At 39.0% G+C, this 13,900-nt stretch overlaps 2 protein-coding genes across 3 annotated transcripts; both read right to left on the bottom strand.

Moving 5' to 3' along the window:
• Positions 1–311: 311 nt before the first annotated feature.
• Positions 312–5,295, bottom strand: LOC117252109 (dynein regulatory complex subunit 4-like). The gene is made up of 11 exons (XM_033618801.2): positions 5,126–5,295; positions 4,633–4,728; positions 2,831–3,028; positions 2,489–2,689; positions 2,313–2,367; positions 2,023–2,228; positions 1,498–1,653; positions 1,257–1,337; positions 897–1,106; positions 743–808; positions 312–634 (listed from the first exon to the last, which is right to left on the bottom strand). The coding sequence occupies exons 1-11, from the start codon at positions 5,126–5,128 to the stop codon at positions 545–547; spliced, it is 1,362 nt and encodes a 453-aa protein (XP_033474692.1). The 5' UTR covers positions 5,129–5,295; the 3' UTR covers positions 312–544.
• Positions 5,296–7,585: 2,290 nt separating this feature from the next.
• LOC117251317 (transcription factor E2F5-like) lies at positions 7,586–13,628 on the bottom strand. Of its 2 annotated transcripts, none has more exons than XM_033617516.2 (10): positions 13,396–13,628; positions 12,783–12,945; positions 11,600–11,709; positions 11,336–11,491; positions 11,118–11,161; positions 10,900–10,964; positions 10,499–10,802; positions 8,081–8,128; positions 7,923–7,967; positions 7,586–7,818 (listed from the first exon to the last, which is right to left on the bottom strand). In XM_033617516.2, the coding sequence occupies exons 2-10, from the start codon at positions 12,939–12,941 to the stop codon at positions 7,703–7,705; spliced, it is 1,047 nt and encodes a 348-aa protein (XP_033473407.1). In that variant the 5' UTR covers positions 12,942–12,945; positions 13,396–13,628; the 3' UTR covers positions 7,586–7,702. The 2 variants fall into 2 exon arrangements, with proteins under 2 accessions (XP_033473407.1, XP_033473399.1); XM_033617508.2 differs by having other exon boundaries at positions 12,783–12,942; positions 13,396–13,627.
• Positions 13,629–13,900: the final 272 nt, after the last annotated feature.

The following is a 13,900-nucleotide window of genomic DNA, read 5'->3' as shown; positions in this document are numbered from 1 at the left end:
GGCCTGCACAGGGACAATAACTTCCTCCTGTATTATTGATACCGCAGGGAACAGCGATCACTCAGTGCAGCAGGGCTCAATTCACCACAGGAATATTCAATGAGAAACTGGATCCACACCATACGTTCCTCCTCTCTCTGCTGGAAACTCAGGTATGGCAGAAATCAGCTGGTGAAACTAGCTGTTGAGATTGTAATAGTTGGTTTGAGTCCAACTTTCCGCCACTATCTCTCAATGGAAATATGAAATGATTAATACCTCAAATTATCAGTTGGTCTTTGCCATAATTTATTGAAATCAGAGCTTAAGACTTTATTTTACTTGCACAAAACCTTTATTTTTAAAATTTTTAATAAAAAAAGCACAACACACATCACTCTCCAATACAATAATTCACATTAGGCATGTTTTATAAATAGTAGCATCCATGTTTAAATAACACAGTTTCTCAGCAACTGAATTGGTTTATCCATTAAATCTGAGGGGAACCTTTGTTTTGGGGAAAAATCCCAAGATCCAAGTCCTTTTCCCAGGGAGACTGTTCTCAAAGCGCTTTCTTTACACACAGTTCCTCCACAGGGACACCAAGAGCCCTTTGCTTTGCGTCATAGAACAGCAGCAAATCCTTCTGGGCCTGCCACATACACACAAGTATGAATATTATGACAAACAATTAATGAACATCATAATTAGTTAGATAAATACATGACAGCATTTTCAGGAAATAAAAAAAATTACCAACCTGCGAAATTAGAGCTTTTTTATACTGCAGGTTCCTGATGGTGTTATTACTGGAGTCAAGTTTTTCCTACAAGCAAAAACAAGTTTCTCTTATGACCTTGTACAAACAGCACAGCAACATGTGTAAAATACACACTACTTTAAAGAGAATTCACCTCAATTTTGTGAGTGACCCCATCAAAGGCAGTTTGGTCCATGTTGGAGGCAGAAAGCACCGAGGAGAGTTGAGCCTGCCTCTTCTCCAGAAGGTCTGTCAGGCCTTTCACCTTCCCTTCCAGCTGTGTGCTCTTCACACCTGCTTTATGCTGCACCTTTTGAATATTCTCTGTGAACGTCTCGTACAGCTCGTCCCTCTCCTGCTGAACCTGTGTGACATGTGCACGCACACATATGAAAGGCAAATGCTAAACCACTGACATAAATGCCGACAAGTACACGACGCATCTGGCTCACATCCAAGGTGCACATGAAATCAAGCTAACATTTGAGCAACATGACACAGTGCAAGCTTTTACCTTTCTGAATTTCTGCTCCAGCTCCTCACAATCCCGTTTCAAAACATCAACCTTCTTTTGTTTGGCGCTTTCTTTGTCATACTGTCAAGAACAGTGTCATAAAATGACCTTGTGCTGATATACAGTACGCTACATGTCAGTTACGAAGACACACACTATGCAAGGCACCAATCAAGGCAGAGGTAGCAACAAATATAAGTGCACAAAGTTGCAACAGTAAACTCAGTTTAAAAAAAAAAACCTTTTCAGGTCTGTAGAATCTCAATCTTTTCTCAATATCAGCGCTTTCCTTCTGGACTTTCCTGAGATGCTCTTCGAGACTTTCGTTATCCTGCAAAGCACGAGCTCGCTTGTTTTCTTTCTCCTCTGTTATTTTCTTTATCTCTTCAATTTGTTTCTAAGAAAAGACAATAAAAACATGCCATGAGATAAAAAACACATATCCGGATCAGAACTACTGTTGCAACAATTAATAAAATGACTGTCAACAATTTTGGGGCATTGATGGAAATTATAAAAATTATCAAAGACTTTTCTATGCATCATATTATTTTGAATAGAATAACAAATTGATTATAAATCAAAACATGCAATTCAAAAACATCACCATTTTACCCACATTTTAGACTAAACACTGTATAAATTACATGAAAAAATAATTAACAGGCTCTTCAATGATGAAATGAATTATGAGTTGCAGGCCTAAAAATATCTGAAATTTCTTTGGTGTCAACCTAAGAAGAATGCTGAATGTGTGTACTTTTACCCTGTTTGAATCGTTCTTATCCAAATGCTGTTGCATGTTATTAACAGATTGTTCCCTGAGATCACTGAGAGCTTTGTTGTGCTCTTCTATAAGATTGTTGTTGTGGCTGTTCCAACGTAGCTCAAACTCCTTGATCCCATTTTTCCTCTGAATGTCCAGCTCTTGCTGCACCAACTCCATCTTCTTCTGATACTTGGCCTTAGTTTCTACTCAAATAGTGACACAAATCATGGGCCCGATTTAGTTTCTGACATTACTGGGTGTTAAATTCAACTCAGATTTTTTTTTACCTGCGAGCTGCTTCTCAAAGCTGTTCCTTCTTTTAGTCATTTCTTCATTATGTTTCTGTTGAGATAACAACCAAACTGATGTTTGTAGCATTGACGTTTACTCGTTGGAAATTATCAGAGCAAAGCAAAACATTAAATACACAGATCTTTAAGTGTAGAATTAAAATACTACAAACCAGTTCATGCTCCTTGATGAGGTCTTCAATGTCTAGCTTCTCCGTGTTGACCACAATGGCCCTCATGTCCTTATGAAGCTCAGTTTCTAATTGTTCTTGTTCTTTCTGTACCACCTGAGTGGAGACTAAACCATCTGCTTTCAACTCAGATATCATGTTGTGGTGTTCACACAGGAGGTGCTTCATCTTCTGCTTATACACCTAGTGAGGAAAAGATAATCAAATGTACAATATAATGTTCATTCTGCCATATCTGTCCATGGATAATCTCTGCTTAACAAATGACAAATTACTGCTAGTATCCGTGAAAAAAAAACCCAAACGTCTGTATATCAACGTTACCTTGATTTCTACTTGGTGGCGCTCCTCATCCTCTTCAATGTCCTTTTCAGCTTTTTTCAGTTCAGCTTTAAAATTCTCTAGTTCTCTGTCTGTAATCTCCCAAAAGGTGTGGATCTTGTCCCTCTCCAGCTGAAAGTAGTTTCTCTCCTCCCTCTCTCTGTCCAGCTCCTCTCGAAGACGCACAATGTGCTCTTCCATCTGAAATACAAAATTGAATTTTTGTGTGGGCATATCTGAGCCTGACAATGTCGACGACAATAAACCTTACTGCCTCATTTATCCTAACAGGGCACTCTAATCATTGTCCATGTCAAAGTCCTATTTAATGTTCACAGGGGGCACCACTCAGCCTGTGAAATCATAATGTCTTCTGTGGCTCTGGAGAAAAGTCTGAGAAAATAGCCCTGATTATGTCTTCAGGGCTATTTGAGCATGGGTTTAAAGAACACCAATTTATAAGAAAAGGGCTTCATTAAAAACTGGGGAGGTTGGGCTTGACAGGCATTTTAGCAGGTAGAGAGGGAAAGATTAGACAGTCAGGCAGTATCCAGTGTGTTGTTGTTTTTTAACTTGTTGGCATGTGGTTGTATTTAGAGTAATCTTGGGTGTTTTGAAAGGTGCCTTTTATAAGTGAAGTGTGCAAAATTTAGGGGGATTTGGTGGCATCTAGCAGTGAAATGCAGATTGCAACCAGCTAAAAACTTCTACCGACCAGAATTCCTTCAGTGTTCCATGCTCAGAAGGTTTTTATCAGGAGCTGAATTATCCAAAGTGGTCACATCCTCTCCAGAACAAATGGACAAGGTGATTAGAACCGCAATAACACTGAATAAAGCAGTTCCAGCACAAACCAGAGTATCTTCAATGTCTGAGAGACGGGCAGCTCGCCCACAACATGCTATTGTGTGCTAACTCCTTAATATGTGCTTACCTTTTTCTGATCCAGACATTCAGGAGGACTTTACAGTGAGCCAAATCATCTGCAGAGGTCTCTTCCTTTCCAAAACAACCAAACCCAGTGATTTAAACCAGTAAAAACTCTGAATAAGGCAGTTTCATGTTAAAAATCATGTATTTTCAACGCAATTTGGCATGTCACTACGGGTGGCTACACCAACACACACTAATGTGTGGTCACCTTTTTTCTCAGATAACATAAGATCCCAACGTTCAGGAGGTTTTCACCGGAGGCCGAATTATTCACAATGGTTTCTTCCTCTCCAAAATGATTTAAACCGCTAGAAACATGGAATAAAGCAATTTAACATTACAAATGGCCCTATCTGGAGCTGGTGTTTGGTTTGACTGTTGTGGACTACTGTAGAAACGTGATGGTGCAACATGGTTATCTCCATAAACAAAGACCCACTCCCTATGCAGATATAAACAGTTCCTTCTAAGTTAAGGAGAACACAACAATTTTTATCTGCAGAGGACTATACACTAGAAATCTTTTCATATTTTTATATTAATTCCATTTCTTCAAATATATCCCCATAAATCCTTCACACTGGCCTTTTAAATTAGATGCATGATTATTATTATTATTATTATTATTATTAGGCTTATTATTATTATTATTATTATTACTACTGTTAACACATATTAGGAACTGAAAGTTAGGATATCTCTGCCTCTGCTGCATTGATTTTAACCACTTTTGTTTAAACCTTTCCTTTGGGATTTCCCAGTTACCTGGTGTTTACTGAAGCCCATTAATGTACAGATCATTGAGCAGGAAACTTTTCTTTCCTCCTCCATCACTCCACACTTTCAAACACACACCACACTCCAGCTCTGACCTGCTCCTTGGACATCTCCTCCTTGGTGCGGCCATCTATCAGTACTGGTGTCCTTGCCTTTGCAGGCTTTTTACTTGAGTCTTTCTTTTTGGGTGGCTGTACAAAAGTCAACATAGTAGAAACAAGTTAAAACTACTTCATTCTAGCAACCTAGCATTTTTCTTTAACGTCATTATTGTGAGGAAGCAGCTATCATTTGTCTGTGCCTCTCATAAATGTAACAGATAGATAGATAGATAGATAGATAGATAGATAGATAGTACTTTATTGATCCCAAACTGGAGACGATAATGATAAAACACGAGACGCACAAACTGAGGAGACGAGGTGTCAAACTTAAAACACCAAATTCGTACACCAACCGTTAGCTTCTAAATAACTAACTAAGCTATTAGCTAACGTTAAGCTAATAGCTAGCTAACAACTAACGTTAGCTATTTATTGTAGTCGGCTCATGGATGTAATGGTCTGATTCAAATAAAGCTTTGCTCACCATCGTATTCACTGTGCAGGCAACACGGAAAGACAGGCAATGTTTCAACCGTTTGGAGGAGCTAGCGTTAGCACGGCAGTTAGCACACTCAGTGTTGAACTCTGTCTCAAGTCAACAGTCTCAAACAAGCGTTGTCATAGTAACACAAGCACGCGGTCTTTACAATGTGAACGATTTTTTTTTACCTAGGATGGCAAAGACTTGACCCGCCCTTATCTCTCTCTGATTGGCTAGTACTCATGCCTTCAGAGGCTTGATTGGTTAGATTTACGCTGGAATATCAGGCTAAGCCAATCAGAGGCAGAGTAAGGCAGAGTAGTCTCAGAGCCGTAGAATACAGCAATATTGTAGGCTACATTTTACGACACTATATTTATTTGCCAGGTATATTGGTTTTCAGATCACACTTTAAAGGGGAACACCACCCAAATTAAGAATCCCGGTATGTTATTTCCATAGCCTAGAAAAGTTCAATCAATATTTGTTAACATGAAAACCAAAAACCAGAGAAATAAGTCTTAAACATGTGATGTCATTGGGTATAAAGTCTGGAGCTTCACCATAGAAAATAACTGGGAGCCTGATTTTATAAACCCATCAAAATTTTGCTTTCTTTTCTATACCCAGATGAGCTTTATTCTATTGTAATGTTCACAGTTCTGAAACAGAAAATGTACCCATCTACTCAGAACACTCCCCTGGGTGCTCTCAGTGTCATCTAGAACATCTTTACCAATTGATTGTCTACAGAGCAGCTCCACACTTAATACCCTGTGACAAAACAAAGCTGAGTTTTAGCACTCTAGTTTTTGGATTTGGGAGAGAGTTGTTAATGTTTACTTATATTTTTGGACTGTCTTGGACCATAGGAGTAACACATGAATTTTGAAAATGGTGTTGTTACCCTTTAAGGTTTATAACATATTAAAATGTAGTTGTAAGCAGTTGTAAATGTTCACTAATTTCTGTCAACAACTACAACTCTTCCTGGGGGCACAACAGACTGTGGTCGGCACCTGTAAGTGGAAGCTGGTGTATAAAAAGTTAAGAATGAGACACAGTTGTAATAATGTATTTCTTTATAGAAAACCTTTGAGTTGCTGGCTAATACTGTCCAATAATAAACATTTTTAAATGGCCTTATGGCTGCAGACAACTATTATGGTGTATTATAAACCATTTATAATATTCTTTGCAGAACAAGTACTTTTCCATTATGTTTTAAGTACATTTTGCTGATCAATGCTTCTGATTCCTCCTATTCCACATGTACATTTAACCAGCTTTGAGCAACCAATTCACTAAAATGACATTAAATTTAATTTTTAAATCAATGTAACTTTTGTTTTTGTACGAGACAAACACCCACTGGTTGTGTGTGTACAGTACCAGCACCCTGGGCTATTAGTAATGTTGTGTCACCTAAATATCTATGGCTGTGATACCCTGATTTATAGAGTATAGATTATTGCTTCTGATAAAATGAATAAATCATCATCTGTGCTACACTATTATAAATGGCTTGTTTTGTTAGGAGCTACAAAGACAGATGACATCAGGAAAAGGCGCTTTGATGGGCATAGACTGTAGGTTCAAAGACTTGTGTGCAGAGAAACAATATATTTCAGATATGAATTAAATACCCAAACAGAAATACAATGACTTAATGTAGAGATTTCCCAAAATACATAGATGACACATAAAGTTTTACTTCATTATTCCTGGAGGATTGTAAAACCTTTTCACATTTCATTGATTTTCATCTGCAGCAATTAACTTACACTGCAAAATTCACATGTACTAAGTGATGTATGAATTTCATTTCACCTTATTGTTCTGTATTTGGGTACCTCACACCCTCACTCTGGTGCTCTACCTTTTAATGTATGCATGCAGTGGTGCAGTGCTACACCTACAGGGAGAGAAACCCAGCTGTTTGGCTCCTTCATAAGACCAGCCTGAACTGCAGAGGTGACCCCCCCCCTCCTCAGACTGCAGGGCATTCAGTATACTTATAGCCCATCTAGAATACACATGTACAAGAGGTTGTTTTTTTTAGCTGGCTCTAAAGATGGTCCTGACTGAAATATCTCAGCACATACTGGATGGATTGTCTGAAATGTTGAAATTAATCATGATGCATCTTTTTTATTATATTGCAAGGCAGTGGTGGAAATGTATTAAGACATAAATGAATGTATGATTTGTGCACTGTCATGGTTTGAGAAGCATCAGTCCTTCCCACTTGGCATGCTTTATGCAAGGAGACTCAGGGTGTCCAGGGGTAAAGATGAAGACCTTGGAGATGATCCAGACTCCCGTGATAGCCGTGGATGAGAAATGTTCTTGGCAGTAGTAACACATTTTTTGCCTTGTTAGCATTGTTAGCACAAGTTTTCCCCATTACAGGTTGTTTTAAGAATATTTGCTCCCCAGTATATGAATGAGATGGACGTGGTATTCAAAATCATTCGTTTATTATTTGTTGCAATCAAATACCTATTTAAAAACAGACAGCTATGTACATTTCTGGAGTAAAATATTTACTTTTGAAGTCCTTAATGCAGGAGGTCACGGTCAAACATTGACCATCGGGACATCAAAGAGGTCACAGAGGCCTTCACTGTCGTCCAGATTGTAGGCATATTCATGTTCCGATGGGGGTGGAGACAGACGGACGAGCGGAGAAAAAACTGTAGAATAAAGGTGAAGACGTGATTAATACAAACATACTACAAATAATTTATGACAGATATAAACATAATTAATATGAAGTCATAAAATAAAGTTCACTTACCTTCAGAGGCAATAAGCTCTCTGATTCGATCTGCACTTATCATTTCTACAACATGAGGTAACACATAATTAATCATACATTTGTATACATTCAAATAAACTGACAAGAATTTAATGAACATAAATAATTCAGAGACACAAAAACAATACAGGCTCTACCTTTGGTTGGGCGTAGTAGCTCCTGCAGTTGTTTTGATAAAGCTTGTGCTGGGGGGAAAATAGATTTTTAAATGTCAATGTAAAAGCCTGCAGCACTGAGAGAAACATGCAGGAGGCATGAACATATTATTGTGTAAGCATGCAAGAAAAAAACTGAAGACAAGGAAAGACACCGCAGAAACCACTGTGGTATATTAACGATAAACTGTTATCAGTCAGTGAAGGAAGAGCCTGACTTTTGTGTTATCTCTTCCACAGAGCTCAGATAAGAAGTAAAAGAGATATTAAAAAGCCAGTTTACCAGTAGTCAACTGACTCAAAGTAACGCAGACATCCACGTCTCAAACGTATGCAACGGTGCCTCCTGATGCTTGCATTTACAAATTTGACCACATTAACAAAGACCCTGTTTCTGCCTTGTTCAGAGAACAGGATCTTGACAAGAGTGGTAGTGAGCAACACAAAGCATTGTGGGACATGACTAGAGAGATTTAAATATGGCAGACTTTGACATATTTTCCTGGTCAAAAGCCAAATAATGGTAAGCCTGAGCGCAGCAGCACTGACATTAAAGCTGCTTGCTGTGTGAGGGACACAGAGAGACAGAGAGGGGAAGAGAAGGTTGAAATTAGATTATTGCACGTCTCTGCAAGTTATTAATAAGTTACTCAGAACGCTGCTTTGTCACTTTCTGTTCTTGTTTTTTGTTTCTGTTGAAAAAGCGTGTCCTAAAGTATGGATGCTACCACCCAGAATATAATGACGTCATTTCCAATTCTCTATTATTATGCATCTTGTATGAGCCAATCAGAAGTGGACCATTCTAAATCAGTCTGTGCAAACTGGCTCTGGAGTGTTTCTCCACATGTATGACCACTTGTGATCTCACTTCTCTGCTCTGTTTGCAAATGTGAATCATTCTATTTGCAAAGATCAAATGTGTTGTTTTAACCAATGGGAAGTTAGTCATGTTATGCACACACCTTTAAAGCCTTTATTATTTAAAATGAATAAATTAAATCATATTAAATTATAGAGCTGCTTGTGGCGTATTGATTTGCAGCCCCTCCCTGCCCTGCTCTCTGTCAGTTTAACATGAGATAAGCACTACCAGGAGACAACTGCTGTGGGAGCATGTGCTCCATGCTGGGGACAGTTGGTAAGACTACCCCTTGGCCACACACATGCACGCACGCATGCAGTGACAGGGCTAACTTTTAGTATCACAGGGCCAATGTTGCCTAAAGCCAAGTGCAGACCAAAGATTCGGGACGAGACGAAACTGGTTTAGAACATTTCAGAGAAAAGTTGCAGCGGTGTAAACTGGCTGTCTGAGCTCGACTCAAACTGACCGATGGTGTCAACTGCAACGCTGCTGGTCAAATCGCCAGCGACTGGTTTTAGCTACAAATTATATTCAGCCACAAAATAATCCTGAAAAACTGGAAATCAAAACAGAAGTACAGAGAGTTGCTGCATAGAGATGATACTCTGTCTAGTTTTCTAGTTGCATTGGTGTGAACGGGCAGGTTTTTAGAACATTACAGAATGGCACATTGCAAGTAGTTGCATGTTTCAACTCGTCATGTCGCAAATCTTTGGTCTGAACTGGGCTTAACTGTTATTAATGGGTTTAACGACAGAGTTGAGCAGATTCAATGTTGGTGTGAGTTTGTTGAGACCAGTTAACAGCTGCTGCTTTGTGAACTCACATTAACCAGGCAGACAGTGAACTGACCATTCACCGCAAGAGGAGTGGCACCAGAGACAGTGCTTCAACTCTTCATCGGTGCAACTGCATTAATGAAAGTTTTCTTTTCCAGTGGGGTGTCAGATAAGCAAAGACGTGAGCTGAGTAGGCAGTCCTTCACTGTGGCTAAGGACACATTAGTGTACACACACAGAATTTGGCCACATGCTGCCCAGACCACCTCTGAATGTGCTCTGAGCGACTGGATCTCAAAACGCACTGACGACTCATTTGGTGCATTTACACCTGTACTTTGAGCTGTCTACTTGTGATCCGATCACCGTGGACGCATCTTAATACCCTGTGTAAATGTACCAGCCAAAGTCTAAAACCTACAAGATTTCCTGTATATTATTTTAGTTCAGTTTCGTAAGTACACAGTATTGTTTCAGTTGGTTTTCATTTTTTTCTTAAGTCTAGCTATTTTTACTTCAGGTAACTTAAATGTTTCTTTACACCTAATTTTAGTTTAGTTTTAGTCAACTACAATAACCTTGGTCAAGTAGTACACCTGATAAGTGTCTTAAACAAATTATTTTAAACTTCATATTAATTTCCCCATTTTTAAAATCAATCTGGCAAGGGGTTGAGTATCAAGCTAAAACTAAATTTAGGATTCTATTTCAACAAAAACACACTTCAGAAAGCGTTCAAACTAAAACACTCACATTTAGATGAATCCGGTCTGTTTTTTAATGACGATGACTGAAGGTGCTGCATGTCCTCCATGGCCGACATTGTAGATTTGGTGCCATGTCCGGTGTCAGCTGAAACCTGACAAGGTGCGATACTGCTTCCCGTCTCATCTAAAGTGGGTATGACTGGTTTGGCGTTCCGTAAAAGTTCTTCAGGTGGTGGGACAGGCAGTACGACAGGAACAGAGCTGACAGAGAGTTTGTTAAGAAGTACGACATCAATCGGTCCATTAATACTTTTTAGATGGATCTGGTACTTTGCTGGGCTGTCCTGAACCTGAAAGAAAGATGTATTCACACACAAAATCATCCCATCTGAATTAATGAAAGCAGAAAAGAAAAACGGCAGTGGGTTCCAGTGATGCAGAACTTACAGCTTTGGGAATGGGAACATCTAGCTGTGTGCCAGGCGGTGCTCGTACTGCCAAGAGAGTATGGCCTGGAGGGAGAAGAGAGTCAAAATTCTTTCAGATGACAATAATGTAGTCTGTTCTTTATATATTAAAAGTAAAAATAAATGCTTGTGGTTCTTTTTGCCTTTATATTGAACCAACTATGCTGTAACAGAAAGTACAGAATAACTGTAACTTACCACTGAAGCAGTTGCAGATGTCGTCATGATTCACATAGGTCAGAGTTAATGTGAGTTAAGGTTCAACTTGAAATACCACATTTAATCTGCTCAAAATAATGTCTGACATCTCATTTTCAGTTTACATTTTACTGTTAAAGCAGGAAGAGTGAAACATTTCCAACAAGCACACACAGTATATTTCTGCGCACTTTGCTGTGGCTTCATAAAAAGGATATTCACTGCAGTCCTCCCTTGTGTTCCTGATGCTCTGTTCTACCCAGAATCTCTGCTGGTCCAACATACACTCCTTCTGCTCCAAGTCTTTCAGCTCAGCCCTCAACTCCATCACTCTGTTGGTTAACATGTGTGCAGTTTCTCCTGGCACCGCACCCCTTATTTAGAAAAAGATATGCATTATATTGTAAAACATATTTTGCACCACACTCCTAACACACATGCATATTGAAATGTGTACACACAAAGCAGGGTTGGAAACTTACTTCCACTTCACAACGCTCTTGGAGATTTTCACAATGAGACCAACACCCTCCAGCACATTTGTGATGTCATAGATTCGCCTTTTCTGTGCGACAGCCAGGAGCTTGACAGCCTGAAAGAACACAAAAAAAAGCCCACTGAGCCTCGTCATCCTATGGGGATTTGTTTCATAAATGTCCACAGAGTCTATGATCTGGGTGTCTCAGCCAACTGTACCGGAACACTCAGACATCACTTCCAGACAATACTAAAGGGATAGCTCAGGTTTTCTAAGTGGGGTTGTTTGTGGTATTTGTCAATTGTCAGTGTATTACTTTCACTTTTCAGCTCCTTCAGAAAAATCAGCCTCTGCTATATGAATTAAATACAGCGTAAATAGTTACTCTTTTTTGGGTTTTAATTGGAATGTGACTTAAAATAAAATTTAAAAAAAAAAACTAAACTTCTTTTTTTCACATTTAGTAAAGTGAACAGAAACAATAAAGAACCACAAGTCCATGGGCGGATTATGAGAGCATGGGCCCCTGGGAACCAATATGTAGAGGGCCCCACCACCTCTCTTACATAGGAGCAAGACACACTGACTATATGGTGTTTTTTGTCTATTTGTGATCATTCTGTTTATCCTTGTGGTTATTTTGTGTCTTTTTGAGGTAATTTCATTGTGTCTTTCATTGTAATTTTGTGTCTCATTGTGGTTGTTGTGTGCACTGTGCAGTCATTCGGATCTCTACGATGTATTTTTTTTTGTCTTTTTGGTGCTGCTTTGCCCATTTCTGTAGTTATTTTCTGTCTCTCTGCTGTTCATTTTCATCTCTTTCAGGTCTCGTTGTGGTCATTTTGGATCTCCTCCTGGTTGGTGCTTGTTAAATTGGGTAACATCAGTAATATTATTCCTCAGTGTGCACTGTGGGCATTGGCAAAACATAAAAATTTTAAGTTACATTTAACCATTATTTGGAAGGTATTCTGTAGGTTTGACTGTATGTGTATGTATTTTCTGTTTTATGATTCCTACTAAATACATTCATTGGGTATGTGTGTGCACTCCTGGACCAGAACAGCTATATTATATTCAACAGTTTAAAAGAAATATTAAAGTGTCATCTTATTAAGTGTCCCAATATGATGAAACATCTCCAGTGATGGGATCAATGTTTGTTATACTGGTGTCAGGTCACTCACGTCTTTGAGGTCCAGCACACCGCCATCAGCTTCTTGTAACAAGACCAGAAACTTCGTGGCGAGCATATGAAGGCTCCTCATACTCCTCTGGTATTTGGGGATCTGGTCTGGGGTGGCGGTCTCTTCATCTGCACTGTGTGGGCTACCTTCAGGATCCATTCTGCTGGACGTGAGAGGAAAACAAATGAACTCGGGAGCCTCCCTGAGCTGTGCCATTTGAATCAGCTGCACAGAGCCCGCTCCACACAACTGGAAACACCTTTACTTCGAAATAAAATCTTGTCAGGGTTTCCCTATGAGCCCTCGTTTGTAGGTTAATGTGGAGTTAATTAGATATTGTGAAAGGAACACTTTGGGGAAGACAAACTTTGTCATGTAGTTTGCGTCTTTTCGTATACCACTGTTCGTTTCGCTATAGCGCAAATTTATTTTGAAAGGTTTCTTCCGGAAACACTAAAATGTTGTGTATATTCTCATCCGTGTGTAGTTAGTTTTTTCTTTCTTTCACTTTTTAATAACTTTTAGATTTTCGACGGGACGCTAATACAAACAAACATGCTGTCCACATAACTTAAGCGACAAACAAGAAAATGACGAGATAAAGTGTTTTTACCTTGGTGTTTTCGGGAACAACGGTACAAACAGTCGCTACCGACGATACTAAGCTAACGTTTGCAGTTCAGACGACGACAACCAACGATATTTTAACTCGAGATATAGGTTTTGGCGAGCAGAAACATTTATCCACAGTTTATTCTAAATCTAGAGCCGAATGTTTATAGCAGCGTCCCAACTTCACTGATAGCCAACCCCTACTGTAGTGGAGTAAGGGGCGCGTACTTTTTCCGGTAGCTGTGTGTGCCTGCCTTCAAAATAAAAGTCCACTTTGGCACGACCACAATAAAATCCTTTCTTGTTAAAGTGATACCAAAAGTTTAAAGGGCACTTTTAAAGAGTTATTAACGGAATGTTTTTCCTTTCTTTCTTGATAAAAAAAATGTATTCCATCTACATTGAACTTTAAAACTAGTTCAATAACATTGTTCAATAAACATGCAATTTATGGTTCAGTGTGTGGGCTTTAGGGGGATACATTGGCAGAAATGAAATATAATAAA

This window comes from Epinephelus lanceolatus, chromosome 2, assembly GCF_041903045.1.
Source record: "Epinephelus lanceolatus isolate andai-2023 chromosome 2, ASM4190304v1, whole genome shotgun sequence".
Taxonomy (NCBI): Eukaryota; Metazoa; Chordata; class Actinopteri; order Perciformes; family Serranidae; genus Epinephelus; species Epinephelus lanceolatus.
Note: the sequence above shows the minus strand (reverse complement) of the source record. Positions and strands in the feature narration are given on the sequence as shown.